At 37.3% G+C, this 21,699-nt stretch overlaps 1 protein-coding gene across 1 annotated transcript; it reads left to right on the forward strand.

Moving 5' to 3' along the window:
• The first annotated feature begins 84 nt into the window (after positions 1–84).
• On the forward strand, positions 85–15,698 carry cd247 (CD247 molecule). Its single transcript, XM_036557146.1, has 8 exons — positions 85–646; positions 11,588–11,688; positions 12,172–12,216; positions 12,523–12,594; positions 12,763–12,792; positions 13,081–13,134; positions 14,403–14,429; positions 14,583–15,698. Exons 1-8 carry the CDS (start codon positions 589–591, stop codon positions 14,649–14,651), a joined length of 456 nt encoding a protein of 151 aa, XP_036413039.1. The 5' UTR covers positions 85–588; the 3' UTR covers positions 14,652–15,698.
• Positions 15,699–21,699: the final 6,001 nt, after the last annotated feature.

Below are 21,699 nucleotides of genomic sequence, written 5' to 3' on the forward strand. Positions count from 1 at the left end.
AGTGAGCCAGGAGCTGTCAGCAGTGCTGGCAAACAAAAGTTCTCTGTAATTTGAAGTTGCTGTTGCACATTTCGCTGTACTGTATTTTCACCTTGGGTGGCTCATGGTAAGTGCCGGAGGGTTCAGCTTTTTTTAAACTTTACAAAGGCAAAGAACAAAGGTAAGAAAGTTCTGCAGGGAGACCCCTGGTTTGTTCTTTTTTGAGAGTGTCACCCCCCCACACCCCCACCCCTTCTCGACGACAGTACCCCAACAGCAGAGGCAGTTATAGAAAACAGGCCACAAAGCTTCAGTCTTCAGTGGCAGCCATGTCGTAGGGTAGGTGGGCCGTCTGCATCATCAGGTGGAGCTCACAGGAGCCACTTCCTGTCACCAGAGAGAGCTCGGAGCTTCAAAGAAGCAGCAGCGTCACTGAGGCCCGCAGCACAGCTGCGCATAGAGGACTTTCAGCACTGCTCCCCTCTGCCCAAGCACCTAAACATCTAACCTGGGACCTGACTTGGTAGGATTGTTTCTGGTAAAACTTCTTTTCAGGGTAACCAAGAGACTAAGACCAGAGATAACTTCAAGAACATTTGGAAAGGAAGTATGGGGCATCAGAAGACTGGCGCATTGGCGTTCTTTGTCTTAATGCTCTCTCCTGCAGGTAAGACTTGACCTCCAACTTGAACTCCTAGAAATTACTGAGTATTTTTTTTCCACTATCTCGAGTATGTCAAATAGGATTTGAGGTTATTAAAAAGCACATTCAAAGAGAATCAGATTTAGGTGGGTCTAGAGCATTGAATGTATGCAAAGAGCATCCGCTTTCAGAGCTGGGTCGCGTAACTAAAGGCAGCCATTTTTGTTGAGATTTTGTTTAATTTTGCATCTGCTTAGTTTTTGTAAGAATATCCAGTCTGAAACTTAGCAACTGAGTGAATGTGATCTTGATGTAGATAATCAAGACAAAGATGAAACAAATAAACACTTAGTGTTTGGGTTTTTGTGTGCAAGTGAGAGCATTAGGCCCTTTTCCAGTTATGTGAGGGCCTTAACTCTGCTTGACGCTAAGCTGTTTTATGTGGTTTGTGCATTATTTAGCATTTGTGAATTCGTGAGGGAACATTGACAAATTATCTGTACTTTTCTGTGACGGGTTGTTTTGAATTTTGCAGTGAAACCAACAATTGCATCAAAAAACTGCAATTGCATCTGTTAAATCCTAACCCATTTTTTGTGGATGTATGGGGGAGGTGTTGTAATGTTTATTCTGAGAGATAAATCTCCATCTATTACAAATCTCCATCCTTTCAACTTTTATATATTTTATTTTTCAAACAGCAGTTAAGCGTAGACTGTAGGCATAGTGTGCTACGATGTGCGTAATTTCTGCAAACATTATAAAACGATATTTCTGTCCTCAGACATTTGTAAAAACAGTGATTTTGAAAGAAATTCTATGGATAGAGTCGATATTGGTGGGAAATTTTTTCAGTAAGACTTAATTTAAGACAATGTCACAGTAAGATTATTTATGTTCACTTTCGTTTTCAACCTAGATTAAGAGCAAAAACATAAATGTGCGTACAGTCTCAAACGTACATGCATTTTCAGTGCTATTCTTAAAATTTAAGTCATTTTTCATTAATTCACATCTATATTTTGGTCTGAGCTGTGACCTTGATTGATTGATGTTTAACACCATTTCTCAAGATAATATTGTCTAAAATCTGTGTAAAAGCTGTAAAATCCAGTGGAATCACTTTTTAATCTACGATAAACACAAACTTGCTTTGCGTAACCTCTAACAGCTTTGGAAAAATTGCCGAAAAATCTTAAAAATACATAACTCCTCATTCTTTGTATGTATTTATTCATGTTGCAAGGAATTTACAACAACTCCATTTTGTGAAAGCTTCAGAGCGCTCAAGTATTTGATAGCTGCTTTAAAGTGCCGTCAGCTTCCGAAGAAAACAAAGAAAGGCTTAAATACAGGTTAAACTCCTAAAGAGCTTCTTTACGAAACTTTTCATATCATATGCTAAAAAACCATCCTCATCATGATTTTTCTAAAGATCACTAACTTTTAAAAGTTGCAGAAAATGGTACAGAATGTTGTGGTACTTTGTTTATTCTGGCTTAACATTTGCAAAGTAAATTCACAGCAAAAAATGTCCCCTTGTCAACATTTTACTCCTATATTTTTGTAATAAGGTTGTTAAAGATATTATAGGTACTTTTACATTAGTATTTTGAACTGCAGTGTTTTCTGGTTGACGCAAAGGAAAGTGAATGATATTGCGAATAATCTAAACAATGAAGATTAGATGTATGAACATCCATTGTAGTGTTGAATTCATCAGAACAGTAAGAAAGTGTTTAAATGGGTATTCATATAAACATTTCGATGCAGTGCCTAATGCAGAAGCTTACTCTTCAACCTCCTCCTGCCCGTTAACTAAACAAGAAGTGAAAGATTTGGAGTCTTGTGACAGTCATTTGTTCTCTTCACTCATAACGGCGTCATTGCTGGGACTCCGTGTTGTTGTGTCCAGCAATCTGCCAAGCACAGCAGAAAATGCACTGAGCTAGGTCTACTGCTCCGCGCTGCTCAATGAAGTTTCTCTTTTGTGCTCCTCTGAAAGCAGCTCAGCAGTTTCTCAACCCGTGGCTGAGGTTAGGATTCAAGTCAAAGTATCTGGTCCTGGATCAGTCATAAGGATGAACAAATGTAAAGCCCTTGCTGTCATTACTCACATAGGAACTCTGTGTAGGAGGGCACTTTCCATCTGCAACCATGAATAATACTGCCTTTGACCTGACACTGCGACTCAACTTAAAAGAACGATATATCTCACATATGGTAAACACGTTTACAGAAGTTTCAAAAAGGTGTGCACCTCTCCCACTTTTACATGTGATTTAGAGAACGCTCAAAAAGATAAGACATATTTCCATACAGTGTTTATTTTCTCTTTTTTTCCACCCCAATGCAGACACTTAGTAATTTATAGAAGCTAAAACTGTGAATGTTTTGTTCTGGTAGTTTTCTCAAAATAGATTTTTTAATTACAAAATGGCAGAAATATCAGGGGACTGACAAGGGGCTCGTTATCTGAAGCGACTGCACCTCATTTACTAAACAACAAACAGTCCAGAAAAGACATACAGTTACATGCTAATTGCTATTGAAAGTATTTTTAAATCAACTTTTTAGTATTAAAAGAAATTTGGAATATAACAAATAGTAAAAGAGGACAAATTTGCAGGTGTGCTTGAATGTGGGTACAGGTGTGCTTGTCAGAAAATGTTCATGTGTAAAGAGAGACATTATCGGCACAGGGGGAAAAAGTAGTTAAAAGCTAGAACTCGTATGGCCTAAAAATAATTACAGGATCTAATTTAAATGTTCATGGCCTTTCGTCAACCTAATTTATGTCATTAGTTTAAAAATAAGTGACCGGCTTGCTATTTGAGGTGTGAACAACCAAAGCCAGTGATAAAAACCATGTAACCTGGATATAATCATTATAAAACCACTGGGCAAAAGTAATACAATTTGTCTTTTGCTTTTTTTTTGGAGGGGGTTTCCTTTGTAAAAGCACACCGCGTTATTAGCAGCTCCGTTTTTAACAACTGGTCAATATACCATACGATGTGTATCACCAAATAAGAGATGTAGTTTCTACTCTGTTGTTTAATCCTCATAGACAATTTACTGAATCATTTCATAATAACCATTCATAATTCATATACAGTAGTGCAGTGTTACGGTCACAAGTCAATTACCAGACTTATTCATGTTAATCCAGCCTTTGTGCCCATTATATACAGAACTTAGTTATTCAAGTAAAACAACATATACTGTAAGGTAAATGTTATTTTTCCACATATATGTTTCTAAGCTGCTGATGTTTAGGAAAATGTCATTGTATCTGTAGGCGTTTCTATGTCCGTTTACAGTCAGTGACATCATTTGAATTTTCTGACTTTTCATTTTCAATAAAACACCCCCAGAGTGTGTTGAAACTCGGCAGAATGATAAACAATGTCAGATAGTAAAAAGGAAACATATCACTTGATACAGAATTTTGTTCTCTCTGCGGCAGAAAACTGTTTTTCATCTTTATTCACACTATTCACACGTATAGAGGTCTTTCAAGGTGAAATGTCAAAGTTTTAAGGGACATAAGGACATAAGCATAAAAGGGATGGTTTTACAGTCGGCATCGTTGGAAAGTGGTATCGATACACAAATACCTAAACTTACAAACTACGTTTACAAAATTGATGGTTTTTCTAACGTGTTACATAATCCTTTTATGTGCAACGTTGGATTGAACACGTAACGATGAGTCGGACATGATTGTCTCTATCCATGTGGTTCGGCTAGTTACAGGAACATCAGCAAGAAAGCGACGATTTCCTGCAGCTGATATATGACCTATCTGAAATAGCCGCACCAAATGAGATGGTGGTGGTTTCTTTATAGTTCACCTTCGCTTCTCTGCCCCAGCATCTCAGCAAGACTTTGATTGCACAGCTAATCTGAATGTAGAATGAGGACAACACTGAGTCACACAGGCCATCTAAAATGGTTTGTTTGTTTGTTTTGGTTGTTTATTTATTTTTAAAATGCCAAACCAGTCATTATTAAAGCCGCTGTATGATAAGTTTTTGTTTGAATCGTTTTTTGTGATCCGCTAAATATTTCAAATGTCTCATTCAATGTATTTTTTGTATTCTAGTTATCTTTTTTGTTCAGGGCCTTTGTGCCGTTTGGCAATGTGCAGACTCTTTTTAGAGGGCATTGCATAAGTAATAATACATATGCACTGGCTCTTATTCCACCCAGCCAGCCAGACGCAACAAGTGAATGGAACTAGCGGTACAAGATGCGATACATGAATGAAGTGTATCGTCTATAAATAAAAGTTTGATATGTAGCAGTTTTTTTTACAAGTGAAACCTGCAGCCCACACAGCAAGAGACTGAGGATTACAAAAACATTTAAATTGGAAACATTGTGAAGCCTTAACTATTGATACGAGAATATATGGGGCTTTTGTTGCCTATAAGCTAGCATGCAAACGCATGTCTTCTCTATGCAGGCATGTCCAAATCAGCTCACTACAGTCAGTATTTAGCTGACAGTGGTATGGCATTGGATAAAAGTAGTGAAGACAAAAATACTTTTGAAGCAATACCATAAAATATTAAATATTAGCATCATAACAAATTACAATTAGACACTTTGGCCCAAATTGCAAATACTTCAACTTAGCAAGTTTGCCAACAGCTTGGTTTACTATCATTAGTACACGTCCTTAAATAAAACATTAATGAATCTGTATTTTCAGATCATAATACTTCTACTCAAGTATATTAATGAGTAAAGGACTGTACTTTGGAGCTTTAGACCAAAAGAATCCCAAAAAAAGAAAAAAGTATATTATAACAAACTTTAGTTCCTATGCTGACTGATGCTGGGTTTACTAAGAGGTTCCGCGGCAGTTCTGTAAGTTACCCAGTACTGAAGTAGTTTTGGGACTTAATACTTTTGTACTTCTACTCAAGTTGTTTTTTCAGAAAAAAAGTATTTTTACTCGTGCCATTATTTTACCCAAGTATCAGTACTTTTACTTGAGTATTGATTAAGGCCACTCTACCTACCACTCAACATGCAGAGCAGTGGTGCTTACAGAAATATCGTAAATGGAGGACAGCCACTTGTTTCTTGCCCTGTAGGAAGCTGTTTCAAAGAGCTGTTCACCAATTGACGACCAGCAACAGCACATTTAACATGGGCTGTTTGCTCATGCTTTACTGCTACTAGCGGTTTGGTGGTGGTACACATCAATTTGAGGTGAGGACATGTAATTAAGCGCTTACGGACGAGTACATTCTAATGAAATGCACAATCTGCATCAAAACCAGAGCCATCTTTGAATCTTAAAACTGCGTTTTTTTTGTTTTGTTTTTTTTTTTGTTTTCTGGTCAGTAATTTCAGGGAAGCAGGGTTTTATGTAATACATTAACAGTATTCTCAGGGTTTTTAAATAACAAAGAAAAGAACAAATAAAATGTATCATCCAGTTTTTCAAGATAATATAATAAAATTGAGAACCCAGGTTCTACAAAGATGCTTGTTTGCAACATTGTCTTTGTGATTTGTAACACCAGCATTATAAAAATGATGAAACCAGCAGAAACTTACTCGTAGCATAACAGATGCTTGTGCTAGTGCCACGCTACTCAGGAAAAGGGTATGAAGAAAACGGAGCCCTATTGTACTGAGCTATGTCTGTTCCAGCATTGGTAGTGTTTTTTCTGTTTTATGACTTACGAATATGATATGTAAATTGATAGTAGTTAACTGTTTTGTGAAGCTTCCACAGATCTATATTTCACAAATGTAAATGGGGATGTTGATAATCAGTAGGCAGAAGCCCGTAAACATGCCTGAGAAGTTATATCTGCGTAAAAGCATCTCATATTCAGTAGGATGTAGTCCTCAGTCTCAAGTCTTAGTTGTCATAAAGTAACATTTGCTGTCTTCATGCCACCACACTCTGGTTAGACACCCACTATAGATGTATTTTTCTGCATTATTTATTTTGTGGCTCTGTCTTAAGGTTGCTTATAAGAGGGGAAATGTAACCACACCAGTTCACCTCTGTGGTGGGTTGAAAGGGAAGTTTAGACTTGACCACAGCCTACGCAAGGTAGAGCCATCATATGCAAAGCTATGGGAAGACTCAAAGATACAGCCAGAGCTGATACTGAGTTTAATCTTGTGAGGTTTTTCACAAACCAGCTGAAGGTTATCAGACGACAGATGAAGTATGAGTGTTTTTTCCTATTAGGTAATGTGAACGACTGTTCAGTTCATTGGAACAGAGGCAGGCCTATCTGAGACAGAATCACTTTTTCACAGAAAACAGATCAAAAAGGAAACCACAGAGACTCCACTGGCCCGTGAGTGGATGTGGCTACTTATTTCTGCACATACTTCATATTTCCCAATAATAGAGTTTATTGCTAGAACTGTGGAATAAAAAGTTATGAGCAAGTATTGTGACAGTGTAGTTTTGAACAATACAGTCAACATAATTTGTAGCAAAGGAAACTGAAAAAGTTAAAAAGCGTAAATGGTTGAATTAGATACTAATTAGCTTTTTATTAGAAATGTTTGCAAAAGCTTATTTATGTGATGATAAATATGTGTAACATATATATAAAGAAGCATGTTTAACCCCTTAAAATCCAGGGCTTATTACATACTAAAGTTTGTTATTCAGTAACTAGAGGGACTGGTTCATACGTGTGTGTGTGTGTGTGTGTGTGTGTGTGTGTGTGTGTGTATTATAATATATAATTTAGAATCATCTGCTAGTTAGTATCACTTTAAACCTCTAATTATTTTAATGATCTAAAAATGAGCTTTCTTTTTTTTGCCTTGTTTTTTTTTTTGTTGTTGTTGACAATATTTGTTATAGAGGAAATACCACCAAAATTGTTGAAACTATATTTATTTTCAAAGACTTTAAACTTCTAAGTCTAACTGCGAACTGAGAAACTTTATAAGTTGAAACGGGAAAAACTGCAAGGTGTCAACTGACACAAATCCTGTAAGTCTCATATAGTTATTTGTTATTAATGATTTACAAAAATGATTTCACTTTTAAAAATGTTTAAAAAGTTGTATCTCTCTAGTCAACCTGATGTGGCGGATGAGTTCTGAGAATGAATCTTTAAACAAGCGTTCTCCCTGAACGCGTTACATTGTGCAAAAGCATGTTGTCGTTCCAACCCACGTCAAACATTTTACAGTGAATAAATTCAGAGCTTTTATAAATCTTCAGTGTGTCTGTAGTCTATATTTAAAATGGGTGTCTGTGCAGTGTAGAGCATTTGAAAATTATATTTAAATAGCTATTAAACTGGGCAGTACATGTTTTTTCTTAGAAAAACACTAATATTAGAGTGAATACAGATAGTATTAATACAAAAAATATTGATTTATGTATGTATGTGTTGAACCATTTTCAGAGCTCTCCTCTTGGCAGCCCAGTATTTACTGTAGTTAACATCCAATACCTGGTTTGATTAATAAAACCTTCATTAAACCAATGTGCTGGTGGTGGAGTTCTACTAATTAATACAATGACTGAGGAGCGATTTGGAGCCAAAGCTCTGTTCTTTTAAATAGCTTAAAAGATGTCAACCACTTTTGTGAAATCAAGAGATTCTTATCGGTCTTTACAGCATTAATGTTTGTTTCCGCTTATTCTAACATTACATTCTTTTTTAGATTCAAAAACAGGGTTATTGTCCAAAAATGGTTTTAAACAATCACTTAAGAGTTTTGCAGAGTACTGAATATTCACATTAGCTTTTCTACACAGTTAGAAATAGAAGTACTGTGCAAATGCATTTTTCTTTAATCAAGGTACAAACAATGTAAGTGTTCCCTCAAATGTACAGTGGTTTTAAGGTCCGATTGTGCACCTTAAGTTTTTCCAGGTAAAAAGTGCATATTTGTACCATTTCATGAGCTAATGTTTTAAAACAATAAAATAAAAAGTGTGGAGACGAGACGGGGCGTGTGGAGTCAATACAACTTAGAAAATATCATTTCAATGGATTATGTTACAATTTTGTTCCCTGACTAAAGGTATTGAGATGGACCCTTGAGGGTCCCACCCCAGCGACAGGAGGGATACTGCCCCAGTGGCATTTAGGCTGATACTGATGGATTTGCAGGCTTCATCCTACCCTGCTTATGGAGAACTGATTAACTTACCAGACCAGGCTTAGATACTGCGATGCTTCTGAATGAAGCAGATCAGGAGTTCCATAACACCGTTGCCTCTAAAGGCTGTTCGGTGATGGTTGAGCACTTTTATCTTTGGTTGTCAAATATGTTTTAATGCAGGAAGATTAATGTAAAATATGTTATCAGTAGCATTGCTACACAGTTTAGACCCTGTAAAACTGTTACATAGGGGAGATCATAAAAGCACAAACTCTCAGAATACAGTTGTTCAAGTAAAAGCTGTTTAAGGGTGCACATCGCCACTGCCCCAACAAAACCATGTATGTCCAAAATGGTCACTTGTCAAGTTTTTAGTAGTTTTGAACCATTTCTGTTGGTCCATTCGTCATGAAATATTCACACAATAGAAAGAACATTTGCTGTGTTAAAATAATGTGGAAAAAAGAAATGGAGATACGTGATGCATGCTGTGTGTGTTCAATGAATGAACATCGCCGCTGTCAAAAAATATGTTTATATATCGCTGCTGTTGGACCAAAACCTCATATCTCCATTTCTGTTGTTTTTCAGTATTTGACATAATATTAAAATACCTACTGTCCTTTGTATTGTGTGTAAATTTCAAGATGGACGGACAAAAGAAATGGTCCAGAATTACTTGGAAAAATGTCGGATTCCATTAACTTACATTAAAAGTAAGGCATGTTTTTGTCTTCTGTAAAGTTATATATATATATATATATATATATATATATATATATATATATATATATCTGTGTGTGTGTGTGTATGTGTGTTTATTCCAAGTCATTTTGGAGTATTTCTGTCACTCCGTTCATCATGAAATGTTCAAATAATGTAAAGAACAGCTACTGTGTTCAAATGATGCAGGAAAATAACAATTGAAATCTAAGTGACAGCGACTATATATCGTTACTTACTGCTGGAACATTACAGCGTTTCACTAAAAAAACAAACAAATCTCATGAAAAGACCTGGGTTTGCACTATTTTTAGTTTAAACGTCTTCTGTGGAAAAAGATACAGACTTGGTATTTATTGTTGACAGTAAAAAATGATAAGCATTTGAGGATTGATTGCAGCAATTAACTGTATTAATAACTGCACACGATCTTTATCTGAAGAAGGGAAGTTAGTGACACCTTTCAAACTCTTTTATATGCATATTTGCTACTGTTATCTCCTCAAACATCAGTCTGTGTGTGTAGGTGTATATTATAAATATGGCCCACATGAGTCTTCCTCCTTCTCTTTCTCTCTCTCTCTCTCTCAAACACACACACACTCACACACACTCACACACACACACACACACACACACACACACACACACTCACACATACACAGTCAGTTACACCACTTTACCTCCTGATCTCGGAGAGAGCTGCAGCTGAGGAAACCACTGAACTAGAAACTGTGCGAGTCTCACCGACCGCAAGAGGCTTGGTGGATCACACACCGCTCACTGTTCTGCACCTTGTCTGAGTGTGCGTGCGTGTGCGTGTGTGTGTGTCTGCGTCTGTGTGTGCGTATCTAGCTGTGGAGCATTTCACAGGTCTAATTTGCGTTTTATGTTCAGTGCTAATGAAAATAGCCGTAATTGTGCCTGAGTGGTTTTTGTTTAAAGTTTTTGAATTGACATATTTTTGGAAAGGAGCAAAGAAAGAGACATTTTGCTCTGAAAATTTTTGCTTTTAAATTTTTTTTCAGTGTTTGTCCACAGATTTTTCAACTTTCACGTTACCTGTGATTTCAGTATTTTACTTGTAGTACATACTATGTTTTAATCCATGTGCTAAACTTCTCAGCTCTTCTAATATTCTAATCAGAATGCATCTTGCATTTAAACAACATTGTTTCTGCAATATTTACATGAGCTGTACATTTTGTTTCTCAACTGAATACTTACAGTAATCGCAGGATAGATTTGAACATACAGAGAACTTCTCAGGCAGCGTTTTGTTTTGACAGTGTTGAAATCGGGGCTGAACGATTTGAAAGAGTGCAATTTTAAAATTGCAGGAGCTGCAAATTTAATAGTACCTGGTCTTAAGTTTCACATTACATTATAGTACGTACATTCAGTCTGGTACACTGTTTTCAAGTCCAGATATGTTGGTTTTATTGGTGGATAAATAAGGCCTGGAGCTTAACTGATCAACAAATTTTAAACTGCAATTGCAATAATGGTCAGATATTTTCTCCAAATCCTTCAGTCCCAGATTAAATATATACACAGTGTTGTGCAAAAGTCTTAGGCCTTTAAGAAAATGATGTTTAAAAAGCTATTTATTTGAGAAGAAAGAACTTAATAACACTAATATTTGAATAAATACAAATGACATTAATAGAATAAGTGGTAATTTTACATATGTCAGTGTTTTAACCATTTTCAGACTTCTTCTTGTGGCAGCCCAGCACTATGCTTATTCAACCAATACCTGGTTTGGTCAGGAACCAAGAACTACTATTAACTATACTAACTAGTTCACAACATCTCCAGTACTTTTTAAATAACAATCTTAATGTTTCCTGCATCAGTGCTTGTATACCTATGATATATAGTGTCTTTACAAGCAAAAGCACACATACTGTCCAGATGAATGATTTTAAACTATTTGCTAAGGTGCCTTTTTTGCGGGCGCATAAATAAGCCAAAAAACAAAAGTCAAACATCAGTACACAGTGTTGCTTCTGCTGTGCAAGTAACCGACTTCCAATGTGATTCATAGTTACTACGTTTGTGAACGCTGGTAATAGAGATGTTATTCTAACATAAAGCTTGATTGTTCTCTCTTTTGAACAGAGGCGTCAAGCGGACTGTACGACCCCAGATTCTGCTACATCCTAGATGTGTTCCTGTTAATCTACGGCATCATAATCACAGCCTTGTTTCTACGTGAGAAAGTAAGACTGCGCTTCTTCATTGACGCAACACTTTCTACGCAAACTGACACCACAACACCTTTTTCTTTTTCTCATTTCTCTAGCAAAAAGGCCTTTAGTGTAAGATCTCTCATCCGAATCAAAAACTCAATTTTCCTTAAATCAGGGGTGCCCAAAAGTCATGTGGCACAGTTTGGTGATTTCCCGGCTTCAACACACCTACTAAAACTGGTAATTAAGTGATGATGAGCTGAATGAGGTGTGTGGGGAACTGTGCTGTTGTATATATGGAAGACATGTTTTTCATCTTCAATAGTGAATAATTTTACAAAGTGAATTATTTATAGACACGTTTGAGGCCTTCGCCTTAGATTTAGGAAATCAGTAAATTACTCACGTTAACCTTCTTTGATACAAAAAAACAAATACGTCAGATTTATAAAACCACATCAACGTTTTTCTTGTGTGTGAAAACGACTAAATTTCTGTCTGTTTTGTAACCAGTTCTGCAAGCCCAAAGGCAAAGTGGAGAGTGAGTCTGATTATCAAGTAAGTGCTCTTTACTTTTTAAAGGAGTGAAATATTGTTAGCTATCAATGCAAATCAGCGTAACAAGATTTTATTCAAAGTCATTTTGGGCCGTTTCTATTGGTCCATCCATCATGAATTTTTGAAGCAACGTAAAGGGCAGCTGGCAAATTTAAATTATAATAATAATAAAATAAAAAAGGAGGGATTTTGTTCCAGCAGCTACAGCTGAGGATGTGAGCAGTAAATACATTAAAGTGCAGATTTTTCATCTTTTTTTGTTCCGGATTGTTCACACTTATTGCATTATAATTTTTTGAAATTGAGGACCTGAAGGGTGTCCGATCCACCTATGATGGACTGAGACAGAGAGACCCTGAGAGTGGACGGGCCCGTGGGGTGAGTATTCGTAACCCAGCATCTGAATGTGTAGCCCGAGCACTTGTGCGACACATGCGATGGTCAGACTAAATGACTACTCTTAGCTGAGCCCCATTTGTTTCTGTCTGAAGAATAAAACTTCTCTGAGTCTTTGTGTTCACTCACTGTTTGTGTAACCGCTTGCAGGGTCGCAGAGACATGGAGGACACATATACGGTAAGGACCCCTCTGATCAGCAGCACATTACCGTAAGCCTTTTAAGCTGGAGTGTGAACGAGTTGCGAAACTCTGCTTATGAGAGTGAAAAAAAGAAAAGTTCCTGGTATTAGAGACCAGCTCTTCACCACGGCAGGTCAGGTTACACTGGGGACATTTTGTACTGACAGCTAATAAGACCATTTGAGGGGCTGCTGGGGGGTTAATATCTACAATTAAAGTGATTTAACGTAAATGATTTCTACGGAGAACAACAGTAATGTGGTAACGATTTGTTTTTGTTTATAGCGTCTGCAGAAGAAGACAGACGACACATACAAAGAGATCCAAGTGAAGAAAGATGTGAGCTTTGTTTATCTTTTTTAGTCTTTTTATTATTCAAGTTCAGGGATCTTAAAGGCTACACTCTTGAAAAATGATGGTTCTTCAAGGATTCTAAACAGAACCATTCTCTTTTCTAAAGAACCCTTATTGAAGAACGCTTATGGTTCTATATAGAACCCTCATGGTTTTATATAGAGTTCTAAATAGAACCATTTCATGCTTAAACGGTTCTTTGCGTGGTGAAATAGTTCTTCAGACTGATAGAGGTGTGTTGTATATCACTCTATAAAGAACCTTTTTGAAAATATTTCTATATAGCACCAAAAAGTGTTCTTCTATTGTTATGATGTCAAGCTTATAACCTTTTTGGTGCTATATAGAACCATATACAACACATTCTCTATCAATCTGAAGAGCCATTTCACCATGCAAACAACCATAAGCGTAAAATAGTTCTATATAAAACTCAAGGCTTTAAATAGAACAATTCCCTTTACTAAAGAACCCTTGAAGAACCATCATTTTTAAAAGGGTAGAACTGTGTATGTGTGTTTTGTGTGACCTAAAACCTCTAATTGATGTAGAACCTTTATATTATATAGAGGTTCTGTAAGACCTTTGAAACGTTCTTCTCACTCGCGCATCTCATTTACAGAACCTTTATGTCTTTATGAGGAAAGATCTATCCAAATTAAAACTCTAGGGAAATGTGCTAAAACTGTAAATTTGCCCTGAAAGTTTAAGTTTAAATATTCACTTCAAACAAAAAGAGATCCTCTTGAAACCATTACCGCCTGCCCCACTCCCATTATCAAGTTTTTAAAATCATTTTTTGGACAACTTAATATAAGTACATGCATTCTGTTATCCACTGATGTAAAATACTGGATCAACTGACCCCAAACATTTTCTGGGGGGATAAAATCCAGGAATGCAGTCATATAGCTTATATTTCAGAATTAGCGTGTAGCTATTTAGCAGTTGTGTTGAGATTAGATTTGACCCCATCATATGATCAGAAGAAATGCGTCTTCCCCCACCCAAGTGACCCTATTTGATTTGTCTTCTTTGGTACAAAACGTCACCTATCTTGCCTTTTTTAAAGGCGTTTGTATTTCGAAGAGTGTAGCAAGCTCTTTTAAAATCTCCAGCTGGCTGGGATGATGTGTTGAAATGAGGCTGAAGAAGTGGAACGTGGTGAAATGGAACTAGACAGGTCAGGGCTTTGTGGCAGAAAAAAGGGTGTGTGGTTTGGGCTGACAGCCGTTTTATGTGTCTCTCCACAGCGTCGTCAAAATGACCAGGTGTACCAGGTAAGCAGAAGAAATGTTTTAGCATGCATGCTTCACACGTTCAGATTTTTATCCTGGAACAGGAGCGCTAACAAAGTACAGTGTATTGATAAGTATTCATCAATTAACAATGGCCAAATTATCTCACCATGTCTTCATCTCTGTCTGTACCAGGGTCTGAGCTCCGCCACTAAAGACACCTACGATTCACTGCACATGCAGCCTCTGCCTCCACGTCGCTAATACCAGCAGCTATTAAGTAAAGTTCTGTTCTAACAGTTATTATAGTGCAGTCCATCCAATAACTTGCGTTACTGAGGAATGCAGAATCTTTGCAGAGTAAGTTACCTGTTCCATTCATGTACATTAGCCTTACTCCATCTTATGCTATTCAAATTTGGCTGGTCTGATGTTTTTGATTTGAGCTGTCTGGTGAGTCCAGAGTGAACTGGGCAGTGTTTGATATGGTTACAGAATTTTGAATCTACTGTAAATACTGTTTGACCAGTGATACGATTCTAATACTTTTCACCCCGTGATGTAAGACCTGATACAATGTCCTTCTACAGTTTACAAAAACCTTAAAACAGGACCTAAATGTACATAGAAAAGCCAACAAGGTAGTTTATTATGCTTAAACTAACTCAAACTGTAACGTCCCTAAGCACGGACACTCATTAATTGACTCTTTTTTTTTTTTTTTGAATGGCATGTTTATTTCCACACATCTGTGCAGTATTTTATGAGGTAACATTCTTAGTTTCATGTGGTTGATGGTTTGCCATACGACATATATGCTTACTAAAACTAGCATATGAGCACCAAACTAGTTTCCATCCAGCTATAGACGTTTCTGTTTGCACAAACTAGCTACTGTATATCGTTATGAGGGTCATGAACCTATTTTAGCACAGACAGAACTACTTATTTGGCTTTTGCTTACATATTTTTTAAGATTTTTTTTTTTGAACTGAACTTAAACTGAGAATATCTATACATTTGCTGTTAAATTGCTTTACTTCTCCTGATTTTGTTGTATAAAAATTCCTTCTCTTGTTGTGCTTTGTGCATAATTTTAGCAGTTATACAGTGTAACCTGTGTATGCAGTTCTATAGTAATGCATTTTTATATTGTTACAGACCTGCAAAAAGACATTTTAAGAAAGGCAGTAGACTACAATATCAGGCCATTTTATGAGCAAAAGTCTTATATGAGCCTTCCTTATGTGCATTGTGTTGTTTTGTAAAGATTGACCATTTTTACTCCACAATAAAATGAAACTCATTCCATGTTTGTCAGATTTTTCCATTTTTAGATACCAAAATAAGTCAGCTGCAGAGTTAGAATGTATGTCCTACAGAACGTGAACGCAAGAAAATGCACTCCATGCACCTCCTCACCACTGCTCAGTAGAAATTCATGCAATGAAAAAATAGAAGTTAGATTGATGTGTTTTTGTAATGAATGACACACGTCTTCTCAAATCTGGAATCTAGAATTTGGAATCTAGAAATCTGGAATTTAGAAGCAAAGCGTTGAAAACCTGGGAAACAGCTTGAGTTCACTGCTATTCACTCTCACAAGAAGGACAAACACTTAAATACTATAAGAGAATTCTTTACAGATCTGAAGACGGGTTTCCATTAGTTTCGCAAATGTTATGCGCATTTATGAATTTTGGCAGAAAAAAATGCAAATTAAGTTGTGCTTCCATCCATTACAGTTTTGCAAAGAAACTTTAGGTGATGTAGGCTTCCATGATTAGGGGTGGCACCGAAACAAGCATGATGGAGAGATTTAACTCAGTTTTTGCTTCAAGCAGAATTATCTTTACAGTCGTTTGCCATCTTTTTATGGCCATATTATTTCAGATCAGAAGTGCTGGGCGGGATGTGCAGTGGCCCGCCTAATGAGGGAAATCGTGCCGCCCCAACGACATTCATCTTGCATTTAGGAGCACAAACGCACCAGACAATTTGGGAACACACTGTGCAGAGCCAATAAACAAAGGAGCTTTGGATCAGGCGTTTCAGAACATTGAAAGCAACCTTCAAAAAGCTATGAGCCACGATTGGACCATTTGCAGGGCCAATCATTTCTTACTTACTGCTTGATACGTCGTCATTGATTTGAAAAATCCTTTTCCATCACCCTTTTTCGCATTTCAGCTTGAGCAGTATTCTAACTTTCCACCTTGTCCTAGCGTAAAAACTCTTTTTGCAATGTTTGGTTGATTTTTGAACTTTTGACTTTTCCATTTAGTTTTTTTCTTTTGCACATTTTCAAAATTAGCAAAAAAAAATTGGGGATTTTCACCCACGTCATTACTTAAAGGGTCAAAATCCAACATTCTTGTTGTATTTTTCTTAAACTTCACTTATCATTTGTATGCTTTTATGTACCACAGGCAGTTATAATTCATTTTACATGATCTTCCAACATCTCTTCATATCTTAAACAGGCAGTTTTTATTATAGTGCCTTTAAGAACTCTGTTCTGATTGGTTGCCCTGTATCACACCTTATGTCTTCAGTGATAAGCATTTGGGGGGTGGATCATTCTCAGCACTGCAGTAACACTGACGTGGTGGTGGTGTGTTAATGTGTGTTGTGCTGGTGCGAGTGGATCAGACACAGCAGTGCTGCTGGAGTTTTTAAACACTGTGTCCACTCACTGTCCACTCTATCAGAGACTCCTACCTTGTCAGAATATAGTATACAAAACCATGTTTTCATTAGTGTATAATCACCTGTAATTACGAATTGTTGTGTTTTCATTAGCTTAGAATGAGCCCTTCATTTCTAATAGGGAGTGGTTATTTAAGAGTGGGTCCTCTTCCAACAGAGGCCGGCATGATGTAAACTTTGAAGTAAATGTAAGATTTTGTAAACGTAACCTGAGAATTATACCTGCACAATTTGTGTCAAATTATAGATTTACAAAATTAATAATGGCTATGCAGTTCATAAAACTGTGATTTCAGCATTGCATTCACATTTGATTTTGACATGAAATAAATCCCATTTTTGCCATTTGCCTGAAAACTTTGAACTTTGCAAAGCACTTCAAACTAGATGACAAAAGGGCTAGAGAGGTCTAAATTAAGAATTACTAAGCAAATTGTAAAGAAAATGGAAATTTTCTTGTCATTTAACATAAAACACCAAAGAAAAGCTGCCAAACTGAGTAAAGGCACCTATCTAGCACTTATGCTTTACCTCTGCATCAGAAGAGTTATTTCCGTTACTCACTGTAATACATGCTCTCTGTTGAGACAGTTATATGATTACAATTTTCTCTTCAGCGACCTGGTAGTAAGGTTGTCGGGGTTCCTTCTGCATTAGCCGATTAGCGGGAAAAACAATCAAACTTGTAACTTTGCAATTTATCAGGGGATTGTGAGGGGATTGATGTTTGACAGTAACAGCGAAACTCTCCTGTCTGAGCCAGACGCATTTCATCAGACTTTTTTCACTAAAATGGAGCATGTTGCACCTTACAAGTGGTTTCAGTATCTTCAGCTTACTGTTGGGGTCTTCTGTGAAGTCTGCACAAAAGTTAAGCTGCCTACAGTCATCTTGCTTTTCACACTGAAGTATGCCAGGTTCTGTCAGCCAGTTACTAGAGTCCAGAATGCTAATGTCTCAAAGAATATTGGTCTGAAAGGGTCTTTCCACTTCAGACAATGTTGTACATGCGGCCAGAAATGACTGATGTTGTTTACTCTGACTTTGTAGGGCTCTGTCTGGTATGAATGTACCTGTATTTGCTGTTCTTTGTTTACCTGCGCAGTGTTTGTTGTGTTCTTCTTGAGATTTCTACACAGCTTTTAGAGAGAGGCAACGGCCAAGCAACCAGCACACATTGAAGACTTTGTCCTGCAAACAGGACTTGTGACCCCAGTTCTCCTGCTGCTTCCAGGAGTTTCTGTGCATTTTCGTTGGACTGACTGTATAGATAATCATCTCCATAAATAATTTCAAATGGTTGATGGAGTGAACCTCTTCAATGGGATCCAATAGATTCAGTTACAACCTTCGATTCATGCAGTGCAGTCTGAAGAGATCGGGATGCCTTGCAGTTAGCTCTGCCTTTATCAGGCTGCTCAGGGTAAGAAGGCTTATCTGGCATCAGTTTGTGCTTTTTGCATAGAACTGAATGGATTAAATGGACTGATGAGGCCTAATCTTAAATCAGTAGTCTTACTCTGAAACTCTTGACAAATATGGGCCTAGATATTTTTCCTTTCATGAAGCTGACACCCTCAGAAATGAAAGAGCTCTAGATGACCTAGTTTGCTTTAACAATAGTTTGAGTTGCTTTTCAGATCAATTAAGCCTCTTGGCAGTGTATGGATGGGCCATTTAGTGCAGCAATGTATGATAGTATGCTTTGTTAAATTAAACACCATCAGTCTCTTTCAGGACCCTCTGAACCTTTTCAAAGAGCTATCAAGCAATTTTATTCAAATTTCATTTAAGACCCACTCTTAGACAGTGTCACTTGCTTCTCAGTTAAGATCCTTGTAGATTTCATAACACTGAAAACTGCCAGAATGTAAAATATGATCAATGGAATATATATTATTAGCTAAGTTCTCATTTTTGTATTTGCATTAGGAACAGTTTGTGACAACAATTCATGAACTACTAGCCACTCATCAACAGGAGGTGGACCGAACTGCACAGAGGGGGGAAATGTCAATGTCAAAAGTATTTGTCGAACTTGACGGAAACAACCCCCAGATATGCAGGCTAGTACCAAGACATGTACAAAACTTTGCAAAATTAGCTGCACATTTTGTCAGAGATAAAAATGAAGTCAGCCGTTTACATTCCATTAGAAGTTGTTCAGCGAGGCGAGAGACCTACTCAGTGAGGAGGAGAGAAAGCAGAAGCAAACAAGGTTAAAGCTCAATTAAAGGCACGTAAAGTTCAGCTCCACAGCAAGGTGATGTTTACTCTCCTGCCCACCAAAAGGCAGCATCTGCCCCCTCCCTCTTCCTTCTACAGTTAACTGAGGAGCTCAGAGCAGCACAACACTGCCATCTGCTCTGTGAAGTAGCTCAATGCAGCAGCACTAAGAATCTACCATAGCTGACAAACAGAACACTGAAGATGCACTACAGCTGTTAATGATACTTTAGGATAAACTTTCAGGACTCTGAATCATTTTACATACAGTAATAATAGCTGCACAAGCAAAGTGTGATTCACCAGACATTTTTTAGTCAGCAAATCTCTGTAATTACAATATTAAAGAGAAACTTGTATCCAGTAACTTAACCAGCCCATACATGACATGTTGTGTTGTAATTAAGAGTGTTTTATCCCAACCAGCTATGAAATGCCACATTAAATGATTCTGCCTTAGTTCCTGCCAGCCAGGCCTGCAACTGTGGATAATAACCGCTCAGAATTGGGCCCAAATGTGGACTCCAGACCAGAGCTGACTCTGCAAAACCTGGGCAGAATCACTCTGGCATAATTTTATGTTCCCTTTTTAGCTTTTTCCACATTCTCATATACACACAGCCTCTCAGATAGCAACGCTGCAGCCACTTTTGTGCTATCCTTCCATGCGGTATGTGGGTCACAAATACATGCTGGATGTGGATGTTCAGGCCATGTCAACGCTGCTGTTTTGCACATTTATACTTGCTTGAAACAGACTTAATGTAAAGAAAGTCATTTATTAGAAAAAAAAAATGGACTGTACAAGTAACAATCAACAGCTCTCAGCCTGTGAGACACAGGATACAGCTTGCTAGTTAGCTCAATATTTTCCAAGAGCTGCCAAAGAGGAGTTCCATTAAGCTATCGTTTACTGATATATGTTTACTTATTGTCATGTTCAATGTTTATATTTACTTTTATGGTAGCACACTAGCTACATTAGGTGGTTTGCTAGCTAAAAACAACTCGTTAACTCTTACTGTTAGCCTGTTAGCTAAGTGAGCTTTTCTGCTAATGTTACCAACAGTTACATCAAAGTAATCATCCTATGATAGATAATATTATTTAATATTTATTCAAGCATAAATTCTCTATATCAAGATGACACTGTGTGATCTGCAGTCTCAGTCAGGGATGCTTGCTGTGTAATTTATCGCATAATTTGTTGTCACTGTTTAAAAATGTTTTACATCACCATCGAGGCTCTTAAAGGGTTCTTTAGTAAAGGCAATGGTTCTATTTAGAACCATGAGTTCTATATAGAACTATTAGCTTAAATGGTTCTTTGCATGGTGAGATGGTTCTACAGATCGTGTATGTGCTGGAAAATGGTTCTATACAAGAGGGTTGTTACAAGCTTGACATTGTAATGAAATTGTTTAATGCCATGACATTATTAGTTAGTCAGCTAGCTTTATGCTGATTATGTTGAAAGATAAATCTCTATTGATTGCCAAAGGGAAATATATATATATGTATACACACATATACATATATATATATATATATACACAACTATAGCTCTTGATGACTAAATAAAGCACCCAGTGCAGAACAACTACAAAATACATCATTGAAAAGTTAGCTGGATAAAACACACCTGATCCAAGGATGTTTATATTCATGACAAATTGTGCCCAAACCTTTTCATACGACTGGATTTACAGGCTGTTTTTGTTACTGTGCCTTTAAGGCTGATATATGCAAATGAGCTCTGTTCTGATTGGCTGCCTCATTCAAAAAACAGTGCAGGCTGAAACACTCCTCATAAACACTGCTAGGAACTTCAATAAGTGGGCGGGGCTAAACCGCTGTAGGCAGAATAGGTGGATGTATGTAAATGAGTTGGGTCTCATGACATCACAGAAACAATGAATGCAAAACAGGCTGTTTTTGCAGCTTAGTTTCCACGTATGAGCTGAGGAGTGAAGGGATATTTTGAAAAATGTTTACATATGAGTCAAGGCCGCCTGTCTCAGATTTTCTCGACTGTGAAGCCGAGGCAGAAATACAGAGAGCAGAGACGAGGCCTGCAGGAGAGCATCAGGGATTTCGTCTTTCAGTATTGAGCCTTCTGTTTGAGGTGGGAAGGAGGGAAGAGACGTCAAGAGTTACTGCAGATCATCCAGGATCTGCAGCGCATGGTCAGTCTGAGGGGGTCAGTGAGCTCAGTGGATCAGATGCTGAGGACAGATGCACACAAGTCACTGCAGGCAAGAGACCAGTCATCAAAGTCCACCAAGTCTAGAACTGTGGACTTTACATGTATTTACTGACCTGTAAGGGGCTGATACTGAACTGATATTTACAAAAGCCAGTCAAAAATAAATAGTCA

Source organism: Colossoma macropomum, unplaced genomic scaffold (genome assembly GCF_904425465.1).
Source record: "Colossoma macropomum unplaced genomic scaffold, Colossoma_macropomum, whole genome shotgun sequence".
Taxonomy (NCBI): Eukaryota; Metazoa; Chordata; class Actinopteri; order Characiformes; family Serrasalmidae; genus Colossoma; species Colossoma macropomum.

What these genes read in the sequence shown, in the direction of transcription:
- cd247 (XM_036557146.1), top strand. Translation starts at nt 589, where the DNA reads ATGGGGCATCAGAAGACTGGCGCATTGGCGTTCTTTGTCTTAATGCTC. An exon ending in AGAGTGAGTCTGATTATCAA is followed by an intron (nt 12,217 to 12,522) that starts GTAAGTGCTCTT and finishes TTTGAAATTGAG; the next exon opens with GACCTGAAGGGTGTCCGATC. An exon ending in AGAGTGGACGGGCCCGTGGG is followed by an intron (nt 12,595 to 12,762) that starts GTGAGTATTCGT and finishes AACCGCTTGCAG; the next exon opens with GGTCGCAGAGACATGGAGGA.